This window comes from Canis lupus, chromosome 29 (genome assembly GCF_011100685.1).
Source record: "Canis lupus familiaris isolate Mischka breed German Shepherd chromosome 29, alternate assembly UU_Cfam_GSD_1.0, whole genome shotgun sequence".
Classification (NCBI taxonomy): domain Eukaryota; kingdom Metazoa; phylum Chordata; class Mammalia; order Carnivora; family Canidae; genus Canis; species Canis lupus.
This window is the reverse complement of record NC_049250.1, coordinates 21464683-21487140: the sequence shown is the minus strand read 5'-3', so window position 1 is coordinate 21487140 and position 22458 is coordinate 21464683. Positions and strand designations below refer to the sequence as shown.

Genomic DNA, 22458 nt, shown 5'->3' with positions numbered 1-22458 from the left:
ACATTTCTTGAAAGGTAAAAATTACCAAAATTTACTCAAGGAAAGTATAAATTCAGAAAAGACCTATAAAAGATAAGGAATGCGAATTGGTAATTAAATACATTCCCAGAAAGGAAACAAAAAGCCCAGATAACCCAATTCACAAGGCTACACTGATGACTGGTATCAGAAATTTTAGAAAGAAATAATACCAATACTATATACACTACTTCAGGAAATAGAAGGGAACATTTCTCAACTCTATCAGTGAGGCAACTATTACATGGATACCAAAGCTATACAGAGACATTATACTAAAGAAAAGCTACGGACCAATATTCTTCATAAACATTAACACCAAAATCTTTAAAAAATATTAGCAAATTGAATTCAGCAGCATATAAAAGGTTGATTTAATATTAGAAAATCAATTAATGTAAAATACTGTAATAGACTGAGAAAAAGCATATAATCACTTTAATAGTTGTAGACAAAGCATCAGATAAAATGTAACACCCCATTATTAAAAACCCTTAATAAAGTCATCATGGAAGATATGTTTCTCAACCTAATAACAAGCAATTATGAAAACTCTAATATTAACTTCATGTTCAATGGTGAATGACAATGAATTTCCACTCTCTGGACATCTATTCAAAGATGTCCTGGAGCGTCTAACCAATGCATTATGGTGGAAAAAAGAAGTAAGGCATACAGTTGGGAAAGGAAACCCAGAGCTTGATCCTGGGTCCAGGCATCCAGTCCCGGGTTGGACTCCCCATAGGGGGCCTCCTTCTCCCTCTGCCTATGTCTCTGCCTATGTCTCCTGTGAATTAAAAAAAAAAAAAAAGATGGCAGTTTTGCCAAATTGATCTATAGACTAAGTGCAATTCTTATCAAAATCCTAGCAAGCTTTACCACGGATATTGACAAGCTGATCCTAAAATTTATAGTGCCAAGAACTTAGAAGAGCCAGAGCAATTTGGAAAAAGAACAAATTTGGAAGGTTTTTTGTTTTTTGTTTTTTTTTTTAATTTGGAAGGTTTATACTATCTGATTTCAAAATTTACTATGAAGCTACAAAATCAAGACTGTGGTGTTGACTTCCTTATGCATAGACTTATCGAGCAATGGAATAGAATATAAAGTCTAGAAATAAACCCATGTATTTATGGCTATTTGAGTTTTGACCATGGTTCCAAGGCAATTCTATGAAGAAAGCATAGTTTTTTCAACAAATGGTTACAACTGAATATCCATATGCAGTGAAAATGAACTTACACCTCTACCTCACACCACATGCAAAAAGTATCCCAGAATGAACTAAAATCATAAGCCCTTTTAATGTGTTTTGCATTTCAAAAGACATCATTTAGAAGAGAGAAGCCACACTCTGCAAAAATATTTGTGAATCATTTATCTGATACAAGACTTGTATGCAGAATAAAGAACTCTTACAATTCAATATAGACAACTCATTTTAAAAAATCAAAGTAATTTAATAAGCATTTTGTTAAGAAGACATATGAATGGCTAATAAAGAATGAAAAACATGGACAATATCATTAGTCATTAGGGAAATACCAATTAAAACCATAATGGGATACCACAATATACACACTAGAATGATTATAATCAAAACGATCGCTGACACCAAGTTTTGGTGAGAATATGGAGAAACTAGAATCCAGCGCTGGTGAGCATGTAACATGGCCCAGCCACTTTGGAAAATGGTTTGGCAGTTTCATATAAAGCCAAACACTTGTAGGACCCAGCAATTCACGAGTAGGTATTTAACCAAGCGAAATGAAAATATGAAAAAAGAAAAGAAAATGTGTCCACAGAAAGATTTGTATGAAAGATTTCATAGCAGCATTACTTATGATAACTTAAAATTAGAAATAATCCAAATGCCCAACAACTGGTAAGTGGTGATAACTTTAATATTATCTTCCTAAGGAATTCCATTCCAAGGGACAATTGATGGCAACCTGCAAAATCTATTGATAGATCTGAAGGGGGGGGGGGGTGCAGCTTCCCTAGTTCCTAAATATCACCACACCACTTTACCTACCCTTAAGTTCAGCCCAGTGTAGCCCCTAGGTCAAGTAGTCCACACACCTTTATTTAGCACAGGATCTATGCCAGGTCCTGGAGCCAAGAGGGTCTAGTGACAGGTGCTGGAGATGAATATGACAATCCAGGGTGACAGGTGCTGGAGAGGGCCAGGTCAATATGACAATCCAGGGCCTCAGAGGAGCACACAGATTGTCCAAACAAGGGACAGCCAAAGCTGAAGTTTTGGTCTGTTGCAAAGTGTAACCAGTTTTTGAAAAAAGTCTTTCCCTTTTAACCTTGTAGACTAAACGTACTTGCTACAGTTGCAAAGGCTCCACTGAATGAGCCAGAGAAGTAGCCTTTTCAATTGAGGGGAGACACCTTCCACTCCACAACTTACACTCGTGCTGTCGATTAATAGACGCAGGGCAGGCCCATGGAGATAAGCCTTTCACAAACACAGCTGAGCGAAAACAAGCCGACAGCGGTCAATATGATTTACCTTTAGACTGACAGTCATTTTTTTTTTTTTAAGCCATCGTGAGACACTGAATCCTGAGATTAGTACTGCCATCCACAGGAAACGGGACCTGAGCTTCAAAGGGCCCCAATCTAGTGGCTCAAACCAGCGCTAGGATTCCTTCTTTCTCCCTGATCTCCAGGAAAAAGAAGTTTGCATAAAAACCTTACTTCCAAGTCAAAGAGCCTAAAGAGGGAAATTCAACCTCATGAACCTTCCTTGGGGGTGGGGGTGGGGGTGGGGGTGGGGGTGGGGGGAGTCCTAAAAAAGAAAAATCCTCCCAAGACACTCAGCATTCAGTTATTCTCAGTCTCAACCACCACCATCCCCCGCCCCCCGCCTCGGTCCAGCGGGTGGGCGGTTCTTACTGTTTTTTCTTATAAAAGCTTCCAGATTCCTCGGATCCACCCAGACCTGACACCCTGATCGGGGGTGCGCGGCCCGAGGTCGGCGTCCCTGCCTCCTTCCCCGGAGCCCCGGAGCCCCCTGGCTTCCTGCGCTGCAAGTAGCCCGGGACGCCGAGCCCTTCCCGAAGTTCCCGGGGCCCGCGGGGGAGCGGGTGGCGGGCGGCGGGCTCCCGGCTCCCCGCGCTCCCTCGCCGCAGGTGCGGGCGCCCGCGCGGAGCAGCGGCGCAGCTGGCGCAGGTGGCGCAGGTGGCGCAGGTGGCGCCGGGGCGCGGTCGATGCGGCGCAGCCTGAGGAAGATGCTGAGCCCTGGGAAGCAGGAGGAGCCCCAGGGCGCAGTGTACCGGGGCGTGGAGAACCACACGGACGACTCCATGGACGCGCTGAAGGTACCCTGGGCGGCGGGCTGGGCCGGCGGTGCTTACCTGGGCGCTCCGGAGTTCCTGGGGCTCAGGCCGCCCGCAGCCCCGGGATGCGAGGAGGCCGCGCACTGGGGGTGGTGGTGGGGGGGTGAGGGGGTGGGCGCGTTAATGAGGCGCCGCAGCAGCGCCTGCAGTCCGGGGAGACTTACCCCAAAGGGCCGGGCTGGCGGGTTCCTCCAGGGGGCGGGGGGGGCAGGAAGGAGGGGAGGCCCTTTGCGGGGTAGGTGGTCTTCGCGAGGCGCCCAGGGCTAGGATGGGCGTCTGTACCCCACGCCCCGGCGTCAGGAGAGGTCAGGGGACTGCGCGCTTGGGGGCTCAGCGAAGCAGTCCCTGGCTTTCCGAGCAGCGCCAGCAGGAGGGAGGGTCTCTCTCTCTCTCTCTCTCTCTCTCTCTCTTTCTCTAATTTTTTTAAAGATTTATTTATTCATGAGAGGCAGAGACACTGGGAGAGGGAGAAGCATGCTCCACGCAGGGAGCCCGACGTGGGATTCGATCCCGGGACTCCAGGATCAGGCCCTGGGCTGAAGGCAGGCGCCAAACCGCTGCCCCCCCCCTCCCCACCAAGAGTCTCTTTTTGAATGTTAAAATACCACGTGTCTCTTCTGCAAACTCCCCCCCCCCCCCCCATCCCTTTCCAAAGTGGAATCTAGTTAAAGTTCCTCAGGTATTTTCCAGAGCACAGGGAGAGGGGGAGTTTGCACAAATTCACACACGTGACTTATGAAATTGTATTTTAGAGCGCTTTAAAATTCAGCACCTGGAGACATACCTCACTCTTTTTTTGCAGCATTATAGTATTCCCTTGTGTGAACGTATCCTGATTTACTTCACTAGTGCAGCATGAGTGGGCACTTAGGTTGTTTTTGTTTTATTTTGCTATCACACATGTGATTGTGTCTGTGAGCGTGGATACGGCTTATTGTTTTAGTACATTAGTGAATAGTATGTATGTTAAAGTCTTAGCAGGGCCAAGTGGTATGCCTAGCTTTAATTTTGATGGAAATCATCAGATTGCCCTCTAAATAGGTTGCACAAGTTGACACTGTTGCCATCGTGTGAGTCAGGCATGTGTAGTAAATCACATAAACCGACAAACCAGACTTCCCCTTTTTGCGCATCCAGATTAAACACTGATCTTTTTTTTTTCTCTCCTCCTTAATGTTAGCATATTAACTAGGGTCTTTTGGCTTAATCCGAAGAATTGATGACATGAGTTGATTTCAAGCACTAGGATAGTGTCTTTGGAATTAGTATTACAGATTGGAAGAAAATTTTATATTTCAAAAATCTCATCAGAAATATTTCATTTACCAGTGTGGTTTTGTTTTCAAGAGATACTTGCTGAAGGATTTCTCTAGCACAGAGTCTCTAACTTCATGTTTTTGTCTTCATTTAGTTTTATTGCCTAAGTCAAGTAGAGCCATTTATATTATTTAAGGCTTTTAGAAGCCACAATAGAGCTTGTTAGTTTGAAGGGCTGATGTATTTTATTATCTACAGTAATGTCAGCCCTGAGACCAATTGCAAATCAGTATGTATAATATTGTGGAAAGTTCTGACTCTAAGGATTTACTGATTAAAAAGACACAATAGGGGCAGCATGGGTGGCTCAGCGGTTTAGCACCGCCTTCAGCCCAGGGCCTGATCCTGGAGACCTGGGATCAGGTCCCATGTCGGGCTCCCTGAATGGAACCTTCTGCCTGTATCTCTGCCTCTCTCTCTCTCTCTCTCTCTGTGTCTCTCATGAATAAATATACTAAATATACTAAATCTTAAAAAAAAAAAAAAGACACAGTGTATAGTATTTTCTCCAGCATAGACATACCATCTCAGGAATACTAACAAAAATCAAAGGATGGAAGAAACCTTACAAGATGAGAAAGGTGGGAAAGAACCATCTGACTGAAGCCTTTACCTATTTCCATGGCTTTCTTTCAATAGAGTTAATACATTAGCATTTGACCCTTCATTTGCAGGTCTTTCACCTAGTTTCCCTCTTTTTTTACCCCATTGCTGCTTGTGTGTATTTCATTAAAGCAACTTAGAACAAATGTATTTGACATCTCTGTTTTAGAGTGCTTAGAATGAGCTTCTTTAAAAAGTCATGTAGTCTGTTATGTTCTGTATCTGGTCATATAGTTCAGAATCCAAAAGAATCTGAAGTAACCCTGTGACAATAAAAAGCTATATTGAGTGAATATATAATAACTTTGTCTAAATGACATCCTTGGTTACTTCCAGTACTTTCTTTAAGAAGTCTCTTCAAAACCCGACTTATCATATTGTGTACTGAATTCAAACTGTTTAGCACTTCTGATGAACTTATATAAAGTACTTAGATGCTCTTTTGTCATTGTGAATTCAACAGTACCTTATGAGCATCTGAACATAGTACTTGTTCTCAAGAGTGTGTAATGAGATTTGTATTGACAGCACATCAATGAACAGACCTGTAAATTGTTCTCTCTGGCACTGGGGGTGGGCAGTGTAATCCCTTTATTATCACTGGGAGATCATAAAATTCAATACTTCCAAATGATACTTTCTTTGATATAGTGAGACATTGTGAAACAGCTCATTTCTGTAAGAAGCTTATTTTAAATTTATTACTGAATCTGTTTAAGTTTGGAAATGTTTGCATGCTCATTGTTCTATCCTTCACTAAAATTATGTGTTTTGTAGTTGAAAAGTGATACCTGTGTATTTAAAGGAGTCATAGAAAAGTGATTTCTTTGGTACTATTGTGTGATAACAGAGCAAAAACCAAAATTCACAATTTTAAGGGATTTTGTCTTATTTATTTCAGCCTGGCATTTGTTGAATGAATGCTTTTGTTGTCGAATAAATCTAATATGCTCCATGTTTATTAACTATTTTAAAATACATTAGCTACTTTAATACTTTATTTCATGTGAGCAGATGTGATCAGTCACAACAAAGGTAGAATTAAAGCAAATATCTGGATCATTTATTTGAAGAAAGTTTCTGTATTTTCAGGAAGTAGTTATTTAAGGTGATTCCTATGGTAAGGTACTGTCTTGTAAGATGTTTTGGTTCATGTGATGAGATATTTGTTAAGAAATACCTTCAGAAAAAAAAAACAGATGTATTATTTGGTCTCATATATGCAAGCTGGGAGGGACATTGAGAAATAATTTTATTTTATTTTATTTTTTTAAAGATTTATTATTTATTTATTTATTTATTTATTTATTTATTTATTTATTTATTTATTTATTTATTTATTTATGATAGACATGGAGAGAGAGAGAGAGAGAGAGAGGCAGAGACACAGGCAGAAGGAGAAGCAGGCTCCATGCCAGGAGCCCGACGTGGGACTCGATCCTGGGACTCCAGAATCATGCCCTGGGCCAAAGGCAGGCGCCAAACTGCTGAGCCACCCAGGGATCCCCGAGAAATAATTTTAGTTTATATATTACTATTACAGTGGAATGAGGTTCCATTAATTTTTCTCATTGATTTCTAAAAATGTAGTCTGGGAGGGTCTCCCTTCATGGAGCCTGCTTCTCCCTCTGCCTGTGTCTCTGCCTCTCTCTCTCTCTGTGTCTCTCAAGAATAAATAAAAGAAGATGTGGTTTATGTATACAATGGAATATTACTCAGCTATTAGAAATGACAAATACCCACCATTTGCTTCAACGTGGATGGAACTGGAGGGTATTATGCTGAGTGAAGTAAGTCAGTCGGAGAAGGACAAACATTATATGTTCTCATTCATTTGGGGAATATAAATAATAGTGAAAGGGAAAATAAGGGAAGGGAGAAGAAATGTGTGGGAAATATCAGAAAGGGAGACAGAACGTAAAGACTGCTAACTCTGGGAAACGAACTAGGGGTGGTAGAAGGGGAGGAGGGCGGGGGGTGGGAGTGAATGGGTGACGGGCACTGGGTGTTATTCTGTATGTTAGTAAATTGAACACCAATAAAAAAAAAATAAAAAATAAAAAAAAAAAAAAAAAAAAAAGGTAATCTGGAAAAATTGTAGGGTGTATAATAGTCCATATGGCTCCACCTGCTGTTCTGTAAGAGCTCCGGGTCTTCTTTTCTCTTCTCCTTCCTTCACTCTCTCTTTCTGGAAAACCTATTTGCATATATAGAATATCATCCAAAATAAGTATGCAAATGTGTAGTATACATACAGCATACATAGTATGAGGAATGAACTAGAGAGTATTTCTCAAACTTTTTCTTATCTTAGAATCCCTTTACACATGAACAAAATTGAAGATTTCAAAGAATGCTTGTTTATGGGGTTAAAGCTACCAATAATTACCGTATTAGAAATTAAAGTGGAGAAAAAATTCAAAACATGAGAATACATGGCATACATTCCAGTAACTGTCAGCACTGTAATGTCACCATACATTCTATGGCCTGTGTCTCACTGTGCAGTCGTGAGAGACATAAAGGCTAAGCTAGAGGAATGGCATCTTGTAGCTCTCGTGAAAGCGTCAAGAAGGAGGGAGAATCTAAGAGGGCATTAGGAAGGTGAAATGGAAAGGAAAGAGAGAAGGGCCCACTTCGTTCAGGTGGACAACCTGGTATAGCTCAAGCTAAGCACAACATGAACACAGCATCGTGCTAGAAGAGACTGGCATCTGGAGTAGAACACTTGTATGCAATTCAGCGACATGCCAGGGTTTGGTTACAGCCTCAGTTTTGGGCCAAACTCTACAATTTGGCTTTGGCAGTCAAATAGCAAAATATGTAATTCAGTGCCATTTCTGATGTCTCTGGACTGATGTGTTATCAGTAATACCACCATACCCAAGCAATATGAAAATGTTATCAGTAGAGTAAGACAGGTCATATTTCTTGATAATACCTAAGTACTTTCAAATATAAGGAATTCTAGAAGCAACTTTGAATAAAACTTGTCAATTGAAGCATAATAAATATAATTAAAATTGATTTTTTGAAAATTCTTAATCTCTATAAAACAGACACTAAGAATTTTCAAGTAGGGAACTAGAATAGGGAATTAGAGATTGTCAGTTAAGAGAGGATCCATTAGACAATTTTTGGAAAACCAATATACTTTTGATCTAAAATATTTGTGAAAATTTAAATAATGCAAGGCAGGATAATAGAACCAAGTTTATCACATGAAGGCTTTTATAAAATTTTGTTTGTAACATTTATAACATCAAATAAAATTATTTTTAAAAGATGTATTTAATTTTTAGTAAGTCCATTCTGTTTAGGCCATGAGATTTTCTAGAAAAAATTCTGTTTGGGAATTTGTGATATCTTGTGAGAACGAATCAAAAGCAGAATGTCAACACTGTCACTACAAAATTTTATAAGGAAGAAACACAATGTCCTTTATGATAAATTATCCTGAGTCCAGTCATAATAAAGAATATAAAAAGCATGAGAAAGAAAAGAGAATGTTAGAGAAAAATATTCAAAAAAAGCTCTTACTCCTCCCCTGACATCAGAGGAAGTGAATATGTGTTTAGAGTTACACTTTCACAGGCCAGAGACCATAGCCAACTATGCCTAAAAACCTACTGAACTTGCTTTCTAATGTCTGTTCTTATGGTTTATAATATCGTAGTCTGTCACACAGCTCATTCCATGACAATGGTTTTTACCCCAGTTTCTATTGTATGTTGGTTTTTCCAGCATTCACCAGTCAGCCAAAATATATATACCATGTGTCTCCTGTTGAAATTATGACTTTGCCATTGACTGGGTATCTTTGGCCAAATTGTGTAACCTCTCAGTGTCCTTGTATCTGGTCCTTAGTATTAGTGCACAATAATGCTTGCATTTTCAGTATGCAGAGAACGATGAGGAGGTTGAGCAGACTTGGCCTGGTGCAGGAAACTGGTAGCCAAAAGAGGAGGAATTACTTATTTCTGGGGGGGTGGGAGGGGGAGTGGATAGCCATCTAGACTACTGATAAAGTAAGTTATGTGGCATTGCTTCAGTACGATTCTAGTGCTGCTATATAATGAGACATTGGTTGGGAATTGACTGTCAGCAGGAAGGTCAAAGAGAGGACCATAATTTAGATTCCTGGACTTAATCTTTTACATTCATGAAAATCTTTTTATCTAATCAAAATCTCTCATGCTATGATTTAAGTACATTTTCACCTGGCAAAGAAAATTTCTCTGTATTTTCATATACTTATTGTTTCTTAGATCACATCACTTAGAATTACTTCAACAAAACTTTTCTCAAGGGCTTTATTTCTACAGCATATACAAAGTTTATTATCAGAAAAGCAAGTCATTTATTTAATGTACTTATTAATGTTCAGGCATTTACTTATACCTTCTATATGTCTTGTACTCATTTTGTGTCCTTCAAAAAATGTTTACTTTATCATAAGTGTGATAAATAGTTTTGAATGATGGTAACCTTTTAATAATTAACTTGTATTGTGGTGCCTGGATGGCTCAATTGATTAAGCGTCTGACTCTGGATTTCATCTCAGGTCTTGATCTCAGGGTTGTGAGATTGAGCCCCAAATTGGGCTCCACCCTCAACAGATTATCTCTCTCTCTCTCTTTCTCTCTCTCCCCTTCTCCCTCTGCCCCTTCCTCCTTTAAAAAATTAACTTGTATTAATAAGTTTTATGTTTGCTTGTTGGAGGTAACACTTTTTTTTTTTTTGAGGTAACACTTTTTTTTTATATACTTCCAGGTGGTTTTTGATGGAAGTGCATGTCGATATAAAAACTTTATGAAGAAACGAAAGAAATTAAACAAATATGATAATATGAACACATCCCCTTTGCACCATGCCGCAGAAGAAGGTCAAGTGGAGCTGATGGAGATGATCATCAGTGACTCCTCTTTTGAAGGTCACAGGATGTTACAATGAGTGCTGCATAAGTCCATCATCCCATTAGATTCATTGGGAAGAGTGGCATGAAGGAATTCTAAAGGGCAAATTACTTCCAGATTATAAAAGGCCTGAGTACCTCACTCAGGAGTGTGGTTTTCCCTTCAGGCTGGTGCTCCTCAATATTTCCACTGAAGTACTGCAAAGGGTGGTACAGAGATCTGGGATACTACACAATATGCATACACATACACATACACATATACATTTTATGTATTCTTCTTCATTATTTCCATTGAGATACTTTTGCACTTATATTGCATATCACTGAATAAAATTGAGACTCTAAGAAGATGGAACATCTTCTCCTATCCAGCTTTGTGCATACTTAGACTTGTTTGAGAAACTCAACTACAGTCACATAAGGAAGGGGAATGCCACAGATTTAAGCAGTGAGATATTGTGATAAGACCTTTATTATCTAAAACTGATTCTATCAATATTGTAGAAGATGGATTATAAATGGAAGCCTAGTTGAAAAGCTCTAGTAGCAAAAAGAAGATGAGAATCCACCAGGGTTTTGGTATTGGAATAGAGAGAAAGGGAGAGAATCAGGAGCTATTTTGCATGTAGTGCGGACAGTGCTTGATAAGAGACTGAATGTGAGGAGTAAGTGGCAAGCAGTTAAAATGACTTTGAGATTCCTAATTTAGGAGATTTGGCTAATAGTATAGCTATCCAGAAAAGAAGGCATATAAAAAGAACAGAAGACAAATGAGAATGACGTGTGAAGAATAATGAGTTTGATTTGGGCATACTAAGTCTTAAAGGTCCAAAGGGCATCTACTTGGAAATACCCAGTAGACTGGTAGCTAGTGTTATAGTAGACTAGAACTCTAGAAGGGGGAAAACTGCTCCCATGGGGCCATTGTTCAAAGAAAGTAGCTGAGGCTGTGGAAGTGCATGAAAATCCTGTAGGAGACCTCGAAATTGATAGCAAAGGTAGCTAAGGGGAGAGCACCGATATTAAGGATCAGATGGCAGAGGAAAAGCCAGCAAGAGGATGGTGAAGAGGATGGTGGATATGAGATTGATGGTAAAGAAGCTGAGGGAAGAGTTATTGGATAGATGCATCATAAAGATAACTGCACCAAAGAGATGCAAGTAGGAAGAAGATCACAGTAACTCTTGTGTTCAAAGGCCTCAGTTACCTTTGTAAAAATGATTTCTGAGAACTGATAGAGATAAAAGTCAAATTCAAGTTATTTAATGAGTGAATGGGCATTTATCATTTTAGGCCCCTGTTTAAGTTTGGTGCTGAATGAATTGCTTGAATGGAGTATCTTGATCAAACATAATGGTCAAAGAGAGAGAGAGGGAGGGAGGGGGGGAAATAGAAGGAGGGGGAGTGTATTTGTGTGGCTGAGAATGAGGTACTTGGATGAATGAAAGTGGAAAGATAAATTTTGGAAGGGGAAAAACGGGAAGTGTGGGTGCAGCATAGTTGCTCATGAGCCCCAAATCATGACTGACGACTGCTCCCCCCAGATATAATAATATCCTGCCACTAATTAAAATGGTTGATAAAACAGTCAGTCATGTCTAGAAGACACTGTGGTATGAAAGGGCATGTTCTTATGCTGAGCTTCCAGGGTAAATAGCACAATGTGTCATATTATAGAAACAAGTGGCAACGATGTGTAGCATCAGGGGCACAAGCTCTAATTCCAGTCTTATGTTTTATTCGTGGTGTGTCTTTTTTTTCTCATTAATATTTTTTGAACCATTGCTATGGGTCATGCTACTAAGAACTTTGAAGTCATGATTTGATATTCTCCTCCCTGAAATGTTACAATGTATATATATTTTAAATTTTTTCTTTCCCCCTTCCCTTCCTCCCTCCTTCCTCCCACTTCCTTCCTTCCTGCCAAATTTGAATATGTTAACACTAGGTTAAAAGAGTAAGACAGTTTACAGAACTCCATATTGGTTGTGGAACACTGGCAAAATTTTGAACCTCTCTAGGCTTCATCTTTATTTTTCTGAAAAATGGTCATGGTTCCTTGTAGGCTATTGGAGGGTTGAGGGCAATAATGGTTGTATGGAACACAGAGTTTCTGGCATATAGTTACTGTTTTTATATAAGCTCAACATTTTATAACTATCCCCAAATTCATACTGCAGATAAAAACACATAGCAAGAGGAGAATCTATTTCTTGTGGATGCTACAGATAGACCTCTAACTCATTTGACATTCAATGCCATACTTCAGCATACTGTAGGTGTCCATTAGATGTTTTTTGGTAACTGAAGCTATATTTTAATTTTGTAATAAAGAAGGGCCTATGTCAGTAGCACTTGGCAGTGAGTTTTGAGGTGAACAGTCATGCCATATGTATTGAATATAGTTCAAGCAAAACCTAACTCTTATTTCGATGTCTTTTTTTTTTAGTGCTGAATGTGATGGATGATTATGGAAATACCCCTCTGCACTGGGCTGCAGAAAAAAACCAGGTTGAAAGTGTTAAATTTCTTCTTAGCAAAGGAGCTAACCCAAACCTCCGAAACAGCAACATGATGGCACCCCTTCATATAGCTGTGCAGGGCTTGCACAACGAGGTAATAAAGGTAAGGCTGCTGTTCGTGCCCCCTCAGAGCATGGGCTGGGACCCAGGTCCACAGTCACTGCTGGAACCATAGTGGTCCATCTAGCCTGCCATTGTGAACAAAATAGAGTAATTATAACATTGGTTTTGCTTTTGACCAGCCGATAATGATTGATGATGATAGTTTTTATCGAAGAGTTATGTATCAGTATTTTTTTTAAAAATGCTTTGTATGTTTCAGCTTTTAAATCCTCATTAAAAGAAACAAAACTATGTAGTAAGACTATTATTATGCCTATTTCCTACCTGAGGGAACTGAGGCAGAGAGAGAATGAAATAATTTGCCTAATCTCATATAACTGGTTGAAAGCCAGAATTAGAAATTTTGTCCTCTTTGTGTCTGTGACTTAATAATGCTTTACCTTTTTTTAACCCGATATAATGATTAAAAGGAAGACAGTGATGAATTCCTCAGCAAAGACAAAAAAACATAATTGTGATTTACTGTTTTTTGTTGGAGTAGATGACATGCCTTAGTGGATGGCATGTCTTAGCAGAAGACATAATGATACTTTTGAGGAATTTCTAATTTTTTTGGTGAGTATTCAGAGTGAGTTTCGTCAAATAGAGAGAAAATACTGGCAAATGCCAAAAGAGTAAGGTTTAGTCCCAGGCTTTTAAATTGCATTGCAGAGTCTCACAGACCCACTTACTTAGATAGCAATGAAGTTTACAAATGGATCACATGCCACATATTTATTTCTGAGAGAGGCAGTTTGGAACTTACTGTGTTTTCCTGAGATAATTACATTGCAGATAATTACTTGAATATTGTGCTAAGCCACATATCTTAATCAGTTCGAATTGCTATAACAAAATACCACAGATTGTGGGCCTTAAACAACAAGCATTTGTTTCTCACAGTTCTGAAGGCAGGGAAGTCCAAGATCAAGGCACTAGCTGACTTGGTGTCTGATGAGGGCCCGCTTCCTGTTTCCATAGATGGCTCTCATCTTACAAAGCAGAAGGGAGAGAGATATTTCTGGGATTTCTTTTATAAGGGCACTTACTGTCATTCTTAATCACCTTCTGAAGGCCACCCCCACCCCAATACCATCACAATGGGGATTAGAATTTCAACATACGAATTTTGGAGGGACAAAAATATCTGGCCCATCACAGCATACCAAAACCTACTTTGTCTATAAATCACCAAAGGAATCCCAAGGGTGTTCTTGAACTCCATGCTCCCATTAGCCCGGATACCTTCCTCTTAGCCCCCTGGGTGATTGGTTCCTTGAAGTCAGGCAAAGAGGGTGTGAGGAGCCTGCTTTTTGCTTTCCTACTGTAACTTGTGTATAGCTCAATAATAATACTTAGCACATGGTATTATAATCCAATGTTCATGTGGTTTTCTCTGGCCCTGGCTGGTTATCCTTGAAGGAAGGGACTGTGTGCGACTCATCTAAATATCTCCAGTCCTCATCACTATGGCTCTTGAATAAATGAAGTTGTAAATGGGCATTTTGCTTAAAGGAGAAGGAATGAGCTTAAGTATCAGTCCTTAAGAAGGTGGTTCAGGATAGCCCCTTGAGGAGGTTTTTGAAGAGGCCTTTGGCAGTAGGCTGTTTTTAAAATGTCTGCATTATTTCTAAGCCAGCTGGTTATTCTATACCATTTACATTGGGCCACTAGTGACTGTGGGGACACCCCTCCTTCTCCTCCCAGAGAGGCCACATATTTCCCCAAGGAACACTTATGCTTCCTCTGAAGGCTCTTTTTAGAAGCTAATACCCATCAGCTGAATTAATCTTGATCCTGAAAGTGTGATTTGGGAATTCAAAGGCAGGTAATGGTTTAAAAGCTATTGTTAATTAGAAATCAGAAATCTCAAGACTAACAAATATAGAAAGGTATCACACAAAAATATAGAAGAAAATTTAGAAATAAGCCCATAACTGATTTATAAACTTAGATGGTAGATATAACAAAAAAGAGTTTCCCGGTGACACCAGAATAAAAAAAAAAAAAAAAAAGTAGAGTTATAAGAGAATTGAAATTAGTTGTCTCTCTTTTGCTTGGTCTTTCTCACCATAACTTCATCTAAAACTATTTTCAAACCCCTCTACTTCACTGGAGATGAAGAGAATGGAAGGAGGAGAGAATTTTGGAGTGTTTCTCTCTGTGCTTGCAAGCAAATCCTGTGGGGGTGCCTCTCCCAGTTATGTCCATTGGCCTGTACCCCACTGGCCTTTGCTGAATGTAGAATGTTTCTCCATTGTTTACTTGGCCAGCCTTTCCCCCCAAACCTTCTACCATATGCTTATAAAGTAAAAAAATTTTTACTTGCCCATCATCTCAATTTCTTGGGCAGACACCAGTAGTGTGCAGTGTTCCCTGGGAGAAGTTGGCCTAGGGATTAGTGGGTGGCCTTGTTTCTCATAGCCTGTAAGCCTTTAGTGCTTAGGACTTAATGCCTATGTATTCAGTGGTTTAACCGCCCCCCACCCTCCCACCCCCACCCCTGCCCCCTCGCCCAATGAAGTTTCCTGGATTTTTATCAAAGGGACCTCTGGAGGCCACACCTGCAAACTTCCAGACTTGCCTGGTCATGAGTAAATCTGAAATGGGCACAGTTTAGTTGCTCTCTCTGGGATGTCTGCCACATGTAATCTTATCCAGCTTTATGAAAAATTGTGCTTATGGTAGTAAGCAATACCATGCTAATAAGTGCTATAAATCTATGATCTAGGTCCCTGCATCCCTGCCCCTGCCATTGGCCAGCCTGCCTGGTGGCGCGGGCCCGGATTGGCTGGACCGCGAAGGGTGGGGGAGGGGGTGCAGGGGAGGAGGGGGCAAGACATGTGAACAAAGCGTGATCAGCGGCTGCTCCGGGCTGCTCAGGAAAAAAAAAAGAAAAAAACTATGATCTATGATTCTAAGAGGGCAAACAGAAAAAAATCTCTTACAGACTCAGTAGGTTATTTTACATGGGAATCTAGAGTTTGTTGAGAACAGAATATGTAAGTGCCTAAAGTTCAGAATGAACCTGTGCTCTCATTTTCTTTCATCTATCAATAATTTCCTATGTATTCTTACATACTAAAATCTGCGTTTAACTTTGTTTCATGAGCAAAGGTAATTAGTAAGCCTAATTCATTTGCGGACATATCAGGGCATATTCTATTAACAAAGGGCTCTGTGCACCTTTTTTTTTTTAAGTCAAAGTTTTTAGGAAACAGTTTAATAAATTATTTTTGAGGAATTTAGTTGTAAGCACATATTATAGTTTTATCATAATCTTGCTATAAGAAAAAGACCTCTAGTAGTCCAAATCAAACGTTCTGTCTTGGGAGAGACATTTATATGAGATAATTATCATTAGATTTATTTTTTTTAAATTTTTTATTTATTTATGATAGTCACAGAGAGAGAGAGAGAGAGAGAGAGACAGGCAGAGGGAGAAGCAGGCTCCATGCACCGGGAGCCCGATGTGGGATTCGATCCCGGGGTCTCCGGGATCATGCCCTGGGCCAAAGGCAGGCGCCAAACTGCTGTGCCACCCAGGGATCCCCTATCATTAGATTTAATATAAAATGAAGACTGGTTAAAGATTTATATATAGATTCTTAGCCATGATCAGCTGGAAGTCAACCAGGTGTGAGAGGGTTCTTGAGTACACCATGAAGGTTCACAAATGAGTTGTGTCTTTCCACAATGTCCACCTTATTTAATCATAAAGCAGACTTCATCACAATTACAAAGCAGGTTTGGGATTTCAAACTCAGTGACATTTCACCATGTGATTAACCTTGGCTTCTTACACAGCACACAGCAGAACATAAGACAAGCTGCACAACAAACAAAATAACAGAGGGTGTAGGAAGTTAACGAACCAACAGTGAAGTCACTTTGTGGGTTCACAGTTGAGATGTGGCCTCAGTCCAGTTTGGGTCAGCTCTTACCACTTACTGCTCCTATGTTCAAGCAGTGAAGGACCTCAATTCTGTTTGGAGATCTACTGGGTAGGGCCTCCAACGGCAGCTGGCTGTCTTAAGTAGTCAAACATAGAGCAGTCATGTTTGAAGAGTCTGACAGTTTGCTATAAAACTCCTCCTCTTTTTAAAGGGATTTAATCAGTCTTGGGCTTCTGCAGACCTCCTCTGGTTCTCCTTGCTATCAGTTCTGGGGTGTCAGCTGATGCTGGTCCCAGCAAGATCTTCTAGCTGCAGTACCTTAACTGCTGGCATCGTTGCTTGACACAGGCCCCTGCTTGACATGAGAGACTCCATTTTGCTCTCTACAGAGGGTAACAGATCATCAGATAAATTCCATCAGAAAAATTGCTTAACCATTTTATCAGAAATGTTATTACATCATAGAAAAGGTTTCTGTTCCAGACTAAGTTTGAATTAATTAAGTCATACCAGTGTTACATGAACTCTCTTTTCTCTGATGAAAATAGAGTTTTTAATTGACATTTCCCAGAATACTTAGAATAAAAGTACAGGAAAAAGACTGGAGGAGAGAAAGTAGCCCTTCCCTTCCCCTCTCTATTTCCCTTCCCCCTCTCTCCTTCCCTCTCTCCTATCACTTCCTTCTCTGTCTCTCCCTTCTTCCCCTCTCTTCTTTCTCCACACTCACATTCCAAATGGCTCCACAAGTTTATTTTCTTGAAGCTTTTAGTTAACATAGTTCATTTAATACAAGTGAGAATTAAGTGAGCTGTTTACTTGTATCCACATGTGTTACTCTACTTCCAGTTTCACAACTCCATATTGCCTTAATTGATGTGATATAGAAATTTCCTTCCTCCCTTCCTTCCTTCCTTCCTTCCTTCCTTCCTTCCTTCCTTCCTTCCTCCCTCCCTCCCTCCCTCCCTCCCTCCCTCCCTCCCTCCCTCCCTCCCTCCCTCCCTCCTTCTCCAGTCTTTGGAGAGAGAGAGAGCAAGATCACGTGTATGCATGTGAGGGGTGGGGAGAGAGAATATTAAGCTCCATGCCCACCACAGAGCCTGATACATGGCTTGATCTCATGACCTTGAGGTCATGACTTGACCCCAAATCAAGAGTCAGTAGTTTAACCAACTGAGCCACCCAGGTGCCCTGAAATCAACAGTATTTCATCTTTTTGGGAAATTAATGTAGTACCAACTATGTACAAGGTTTGTGCCAGATTCTGTGGGAGAGGGATGAAAAAAGATGAATAAGGACATGGTCCCTAGCATTCAGGAGCTTATAATCAAATGGAACACAAATATTCTGTTTGGAAACTTGAAAGCTAACTGTTTGACCATTATTCCCCTCTTTTGCGTAGGTCTTGACTGAGCACAACAGTACAGATATTAATTTGGAAGGAGAAAATGGAAACACAGCTGTGATAATCGCATGCTTGAAAGATAACAGTGAAGCACTGCAAATCTTGGTTTGTATTTTTACCACCCCCCCATTTTCTTTCCTTTCATTAGAATAACATGAATCATTGTTATTTATAATAACTCTCAGTTTCTCTTCTTAGCAAAATATAAAATACAGAAAATGCCAGAAAAAATAGTTCTGTGTCGCTTCTGTATTTGTACACACTCTTTAAATCCTAAATTGAGGGATCCCTGGGTGGCGCAGCGGTTTAGCGCCTGCCTTTGGCCCAGGGCACGATCCTGGAGACCCGGGATCGAATCCCACGTCGGGCTCCTGGTGCATGGAGCCTGCTTCTCCCTCTGCCTGTGTCTCTGCCTCTCTCTCTCTCTGTGTGTGTGACTATCATAAATAAATAAAATAAATAAATAAAAATAAATAAATCCTAAATTGATCTGAGGCTGCTTATAGAACACTAATAGGAAAACATTAAAGAAAATGTGAAGAGATCCAAGTGAAAAGAAAGTATAGACAGCAAAAATGAAGATGAACCTGGTGGTCAGGCTAGACTACAAAATACAAACCAAGATTTGTTAGTAAAAGTGGACCATACTTTTGACTTTGAGCTTCTGAATAGTCTAAGAGACATACATAATCAGCTGTAAACTTACTGTTGGGCTCATGATATAAAAGTGAAGAGAAACAGCCATTCATGTTCCCAGGAAGTTGCTGCCATGGATTCTCAGAAAGGGAGCCCTGTGTAACATAATGACCAAGGTCCTTGGCTGCAGCCCTAAAAGTAGAGCCAGCCCTCTCTCTGGTGAGATTTCCTGGGGTGGTCCACTGAAACCCTGGAGATGCCCATCTAAAATGACTGACTCCCACCCTACATAGTATCCCTCTGTGGTACTAGAATTCCAGAAAATAGCTTTCTTTCAACTATCCCTTAATCACTTGTATGTTATTCAGGCCAGGGTATATATTTTTGCCACTTGATTTTTTTTTTTTCTTCTCGATTATCCCAGAGAGTAGGAAAATGAAATAAAATAATTTTAGAACATCTTCCTGAATATTTAACTTTACAGGGCAACTCAGGTGGCTCAGTGGTTTAGCGCCTGCCTTCGGCCCAGGGTGTGATCCTGGAGACCCCGGATCAAGTCCCACGTCATGCAGTCCCTGCATGGAGCCTGCTTTTCCCTCTGCCTGTGTCTCTGCCTCTCTGTCTCTCTCTCTCTGGTCTCTCGTGAATAAATAGAATCTTAAAAATAAATAAATAAATTTACAAATATGTTCTAACATGTTAATTAGGTGTTTTGGAGAAAAAAATACATATTCCTATAAACTGTCATGATTGGACCAAAAAGAGGATAAATATAAATTAATTAACACTCAAGCCAAGAATTTAGAAAAAGAGCCTTAAATTAAAGACAAATTCTAATAAAGAAACAAAAGAAAACTCTAATAAAGGAATCGTAAAGTTGAAAACAAAGTGATTTTTGGAATTATTTGATAAGTTGTTTCTTTGAAAAAGATGATAAAATCAATCTGGTATGAGGCAAGTCTAAATAAAACAAAAAGATAAAGTGCAAATCACAGAGGACTTTGGATATGATGGGGGATTTTAAGGTAACAAAAGATCAGTGTGCATAATCCTATTAAAAAAAATGGAAAATCTTTTTTAAATGAATAAATAGCTGAAAATAATTGAAATTTGGAAATTAAAAAGACTTTTAGAGAGCCATAAAAATTATTAAGAAATGCATTATTATGTTCTGGAGCCAGCTAGTTTTACAAGTTTTTTTTTTTTTAAATATTTATTTATTTATTTATTTATTTATTTATTTATTTATTTATTTATTTATTTATTTATTTATTTATTTATTTATGATAGTCACAGAGAGAGAGAGAGAGGCAGAGACATAGGCAGAGGGAGAAGCAGGCTCCATGCACCAGAAGCCCAACGTGGGATTCGATCCCGGATCTCCAGGATCGTGCCCTGGGCCAAAGGCAGGCGCCAAACCGCTGCGCCACCCAGTGATCCCTTTACAAGCTTTTATAGATTTTACAAGTTCTTTCAAACTTTCAAGGAGAAAGTTTCCATTTTAGGTAACTTTTATAGCACAGGAAAAGAGTGAAAATATGCAGATTAATTTTAAGGAGAAAATGAAATAATTCCAAAATTTGACAGTTTTCCTCAAAAGAAAAATTGTTATACCAGTTTTACATATAAATAAACATAGATGTAAAATCTTAAAAATACTATCAAAATTGATTGAAATCATTGAAAGAGTAACACACAGTGCCACATTGGCCTTATCTAGGGAATGTACAGATAGTTCAGTATCACAGTATAGCATATCAATTGACCTGATATGCTACAGAGGGTAACAGATCATAGACCAAGTATATGATTATATCCAATTATTTATCTTTAAATGGATAAAAACTTAAGGTATTATTATAAATCTGTGAAGAAAAGGCAGTGTTCTACAGAAAATTGGCCAGGGACACCTTGCCGATATTCAAGGTTAGAGAAATTTTGACAAACCAAAGAAATTCATTCACTGTGGGTGTGAATACTTTTTGATTCACCATTCCCAATTTTTGGAATACATTCCAAGAAGATAATTAAAGCTATTACTGATATTAATGCTAGTTGTACATCTATTAGAAGGAGAAAACTGAAAAAAAAATAGAAGTTCAGTAATAGGGTTTTATTGTATAAAGTTTTATGTGTCCAAAAGTAGAGTATGTACTTAATAAAATCATCTTTTTAAAGACTGTCATTAAGTAAAAACTTTTTGAATAATGATGATCACACAGTATATACATAATTACTTTTGCAAAGAAATAAGACAGAAATATTGTCTCCTAAAATGTAAACCAACACTGTCCCTGCAAGGTGAGATTATAGGTAGTATTTGCTTCTTCACAGCTTTCTGCTTTTTCAAATGCTTTCCTTTTGTGAAAATAAAAGGCACTTAAAACTGAAGTTCAGTGATGTGTAAAAAGTGATAGTTGAAAATATAAACTCAGAGATCAGGGTCTTTAGATTCAGTTCTTCTGAATAGTAGAGGATTTCCATTAACAGAAATACCTGGTTTTCATAGTTAACAAGAGTGCTGGTTTTACCATTTATTAATTTTACATAAATGAGAAGAAAAGAATCTGGGAAATATCCTTTATATAAGGAATTTGAGCGTACTTATAGGAGAAGTCATGATAATGTTTTTAAAACATTTCATTAATTCTATTGAAAAATGTGTTGACTTTAGTTGAAGTCAACAAGATTGATATTTTTATGTCTACATTGTTACTTTATCTTTGGAAAATATAAAGTGGCTCTAGTTCATAATCCTAGCCTACTTTCAAAATTACCTTCTTGCCTAGATTTCATATACTATGCAGCTTTTCTATGTAGTGTTTCCTAGGTACAGAATCATGAAATGGCCTGGGAGAGGTATTTAATTCTTTATTTATCCTTGTGATTTGGGGTTTAACTTGTGTCAGTTGACTTTTTTTTTTTTTTGGTACTTTCTTTTCCTCCAGTTAAATAAAGGAGCTAAACCGTGTAAATCAAATAAATGGGGATGTTTCCCTATTCACCAGGCTGCATTCTCAGGTGCCAAAAAATGCATGGAAATAATATTGAAGTTTGGTGAGTAGGGGCCTTCATACATTATATTCTACAAAGAAGCCAATTCTGGTAGATGCTTATATTAATTTGAAAAATATTTAATAGAGTTTATACACAGGGTTTTATATGAGTCTAAATATCCTTTCTTTTTAAAAAATTCCTTTTATTTATTTATAATGTTTGTCCTCTCGAATTCTATTTTCCTCTAAAGGTGAAGAACATGGATATAGCAGACAGTCTCACATTAACTTTGTGAATAATGGGAAATCTAGCCCTCTTCATATGGCTGTTCAAAGTGGTGACTTGGAAATGATTAAAATGTGCTTGGACAATGGTGCACACTTGGAACTGATGGAAGTAATTGTTCATGTTGTACATGCTGCTTTTATTTAGGGTTGTTATAAATTAGTTTCCAAAATGCTTTATAGCTCTTTTACAGTTAATTTAGATTGAAGGAGGTATTATTTTTTGCTGTTCATGTAGAAGCAGAATAAGAGAATATCCTACCTAGATTTCAACCTAGCCAAAGAATTTTGAGAGCTATCTGGAACAATTGCAAACACCAATACAGTACAGGTAACGATACTGATATTGATAGTAGAGGTACTGTCAGAGCTGTCAAGAGCTATCAGATTGCAAGGAAGCAAAATTGCTAGCT

The 22458-nt window shown here is 39.0% G+C and overlaps 1 protein-coding gene across 1 annotated transcript in view; it reads left to right on the top strand.

Moving 5' to 3' along the window:
• The first annotated feature begins 3221 nt into the window (after positions 1-3221).
• Positions 3222-22458, top strand: part of TRPA1 (transient receptor potential cation channel subfamily A member 1) — a 52310-nt gene continuing 33073 nt past the window's right edge. Inside the window, exons 1-6 of the mRNA XM_038579246.1 lie at positions 3222-3350; positions 10062-10221; positions 12656-12831; positions 18126-18233; positions 21713-21821; positions 22012-22157. Of these exons, the coding sequence (XP_038435174.1) occupies positions 3240-3350; positions 10062-10221; positions 12656-12831; positions 18126-18233; positions 21713-21821; positions 22012-22157 (810 nt within the window). The 5' untranslated portion in view covers positions 3222-3239. The remainder of the gene's footprint in view (positions 3351-10061; positions 10222-12655; positions 12832-18125; positions 18234-21712; positions 21822-22011; positions 22158-22458) is intronic.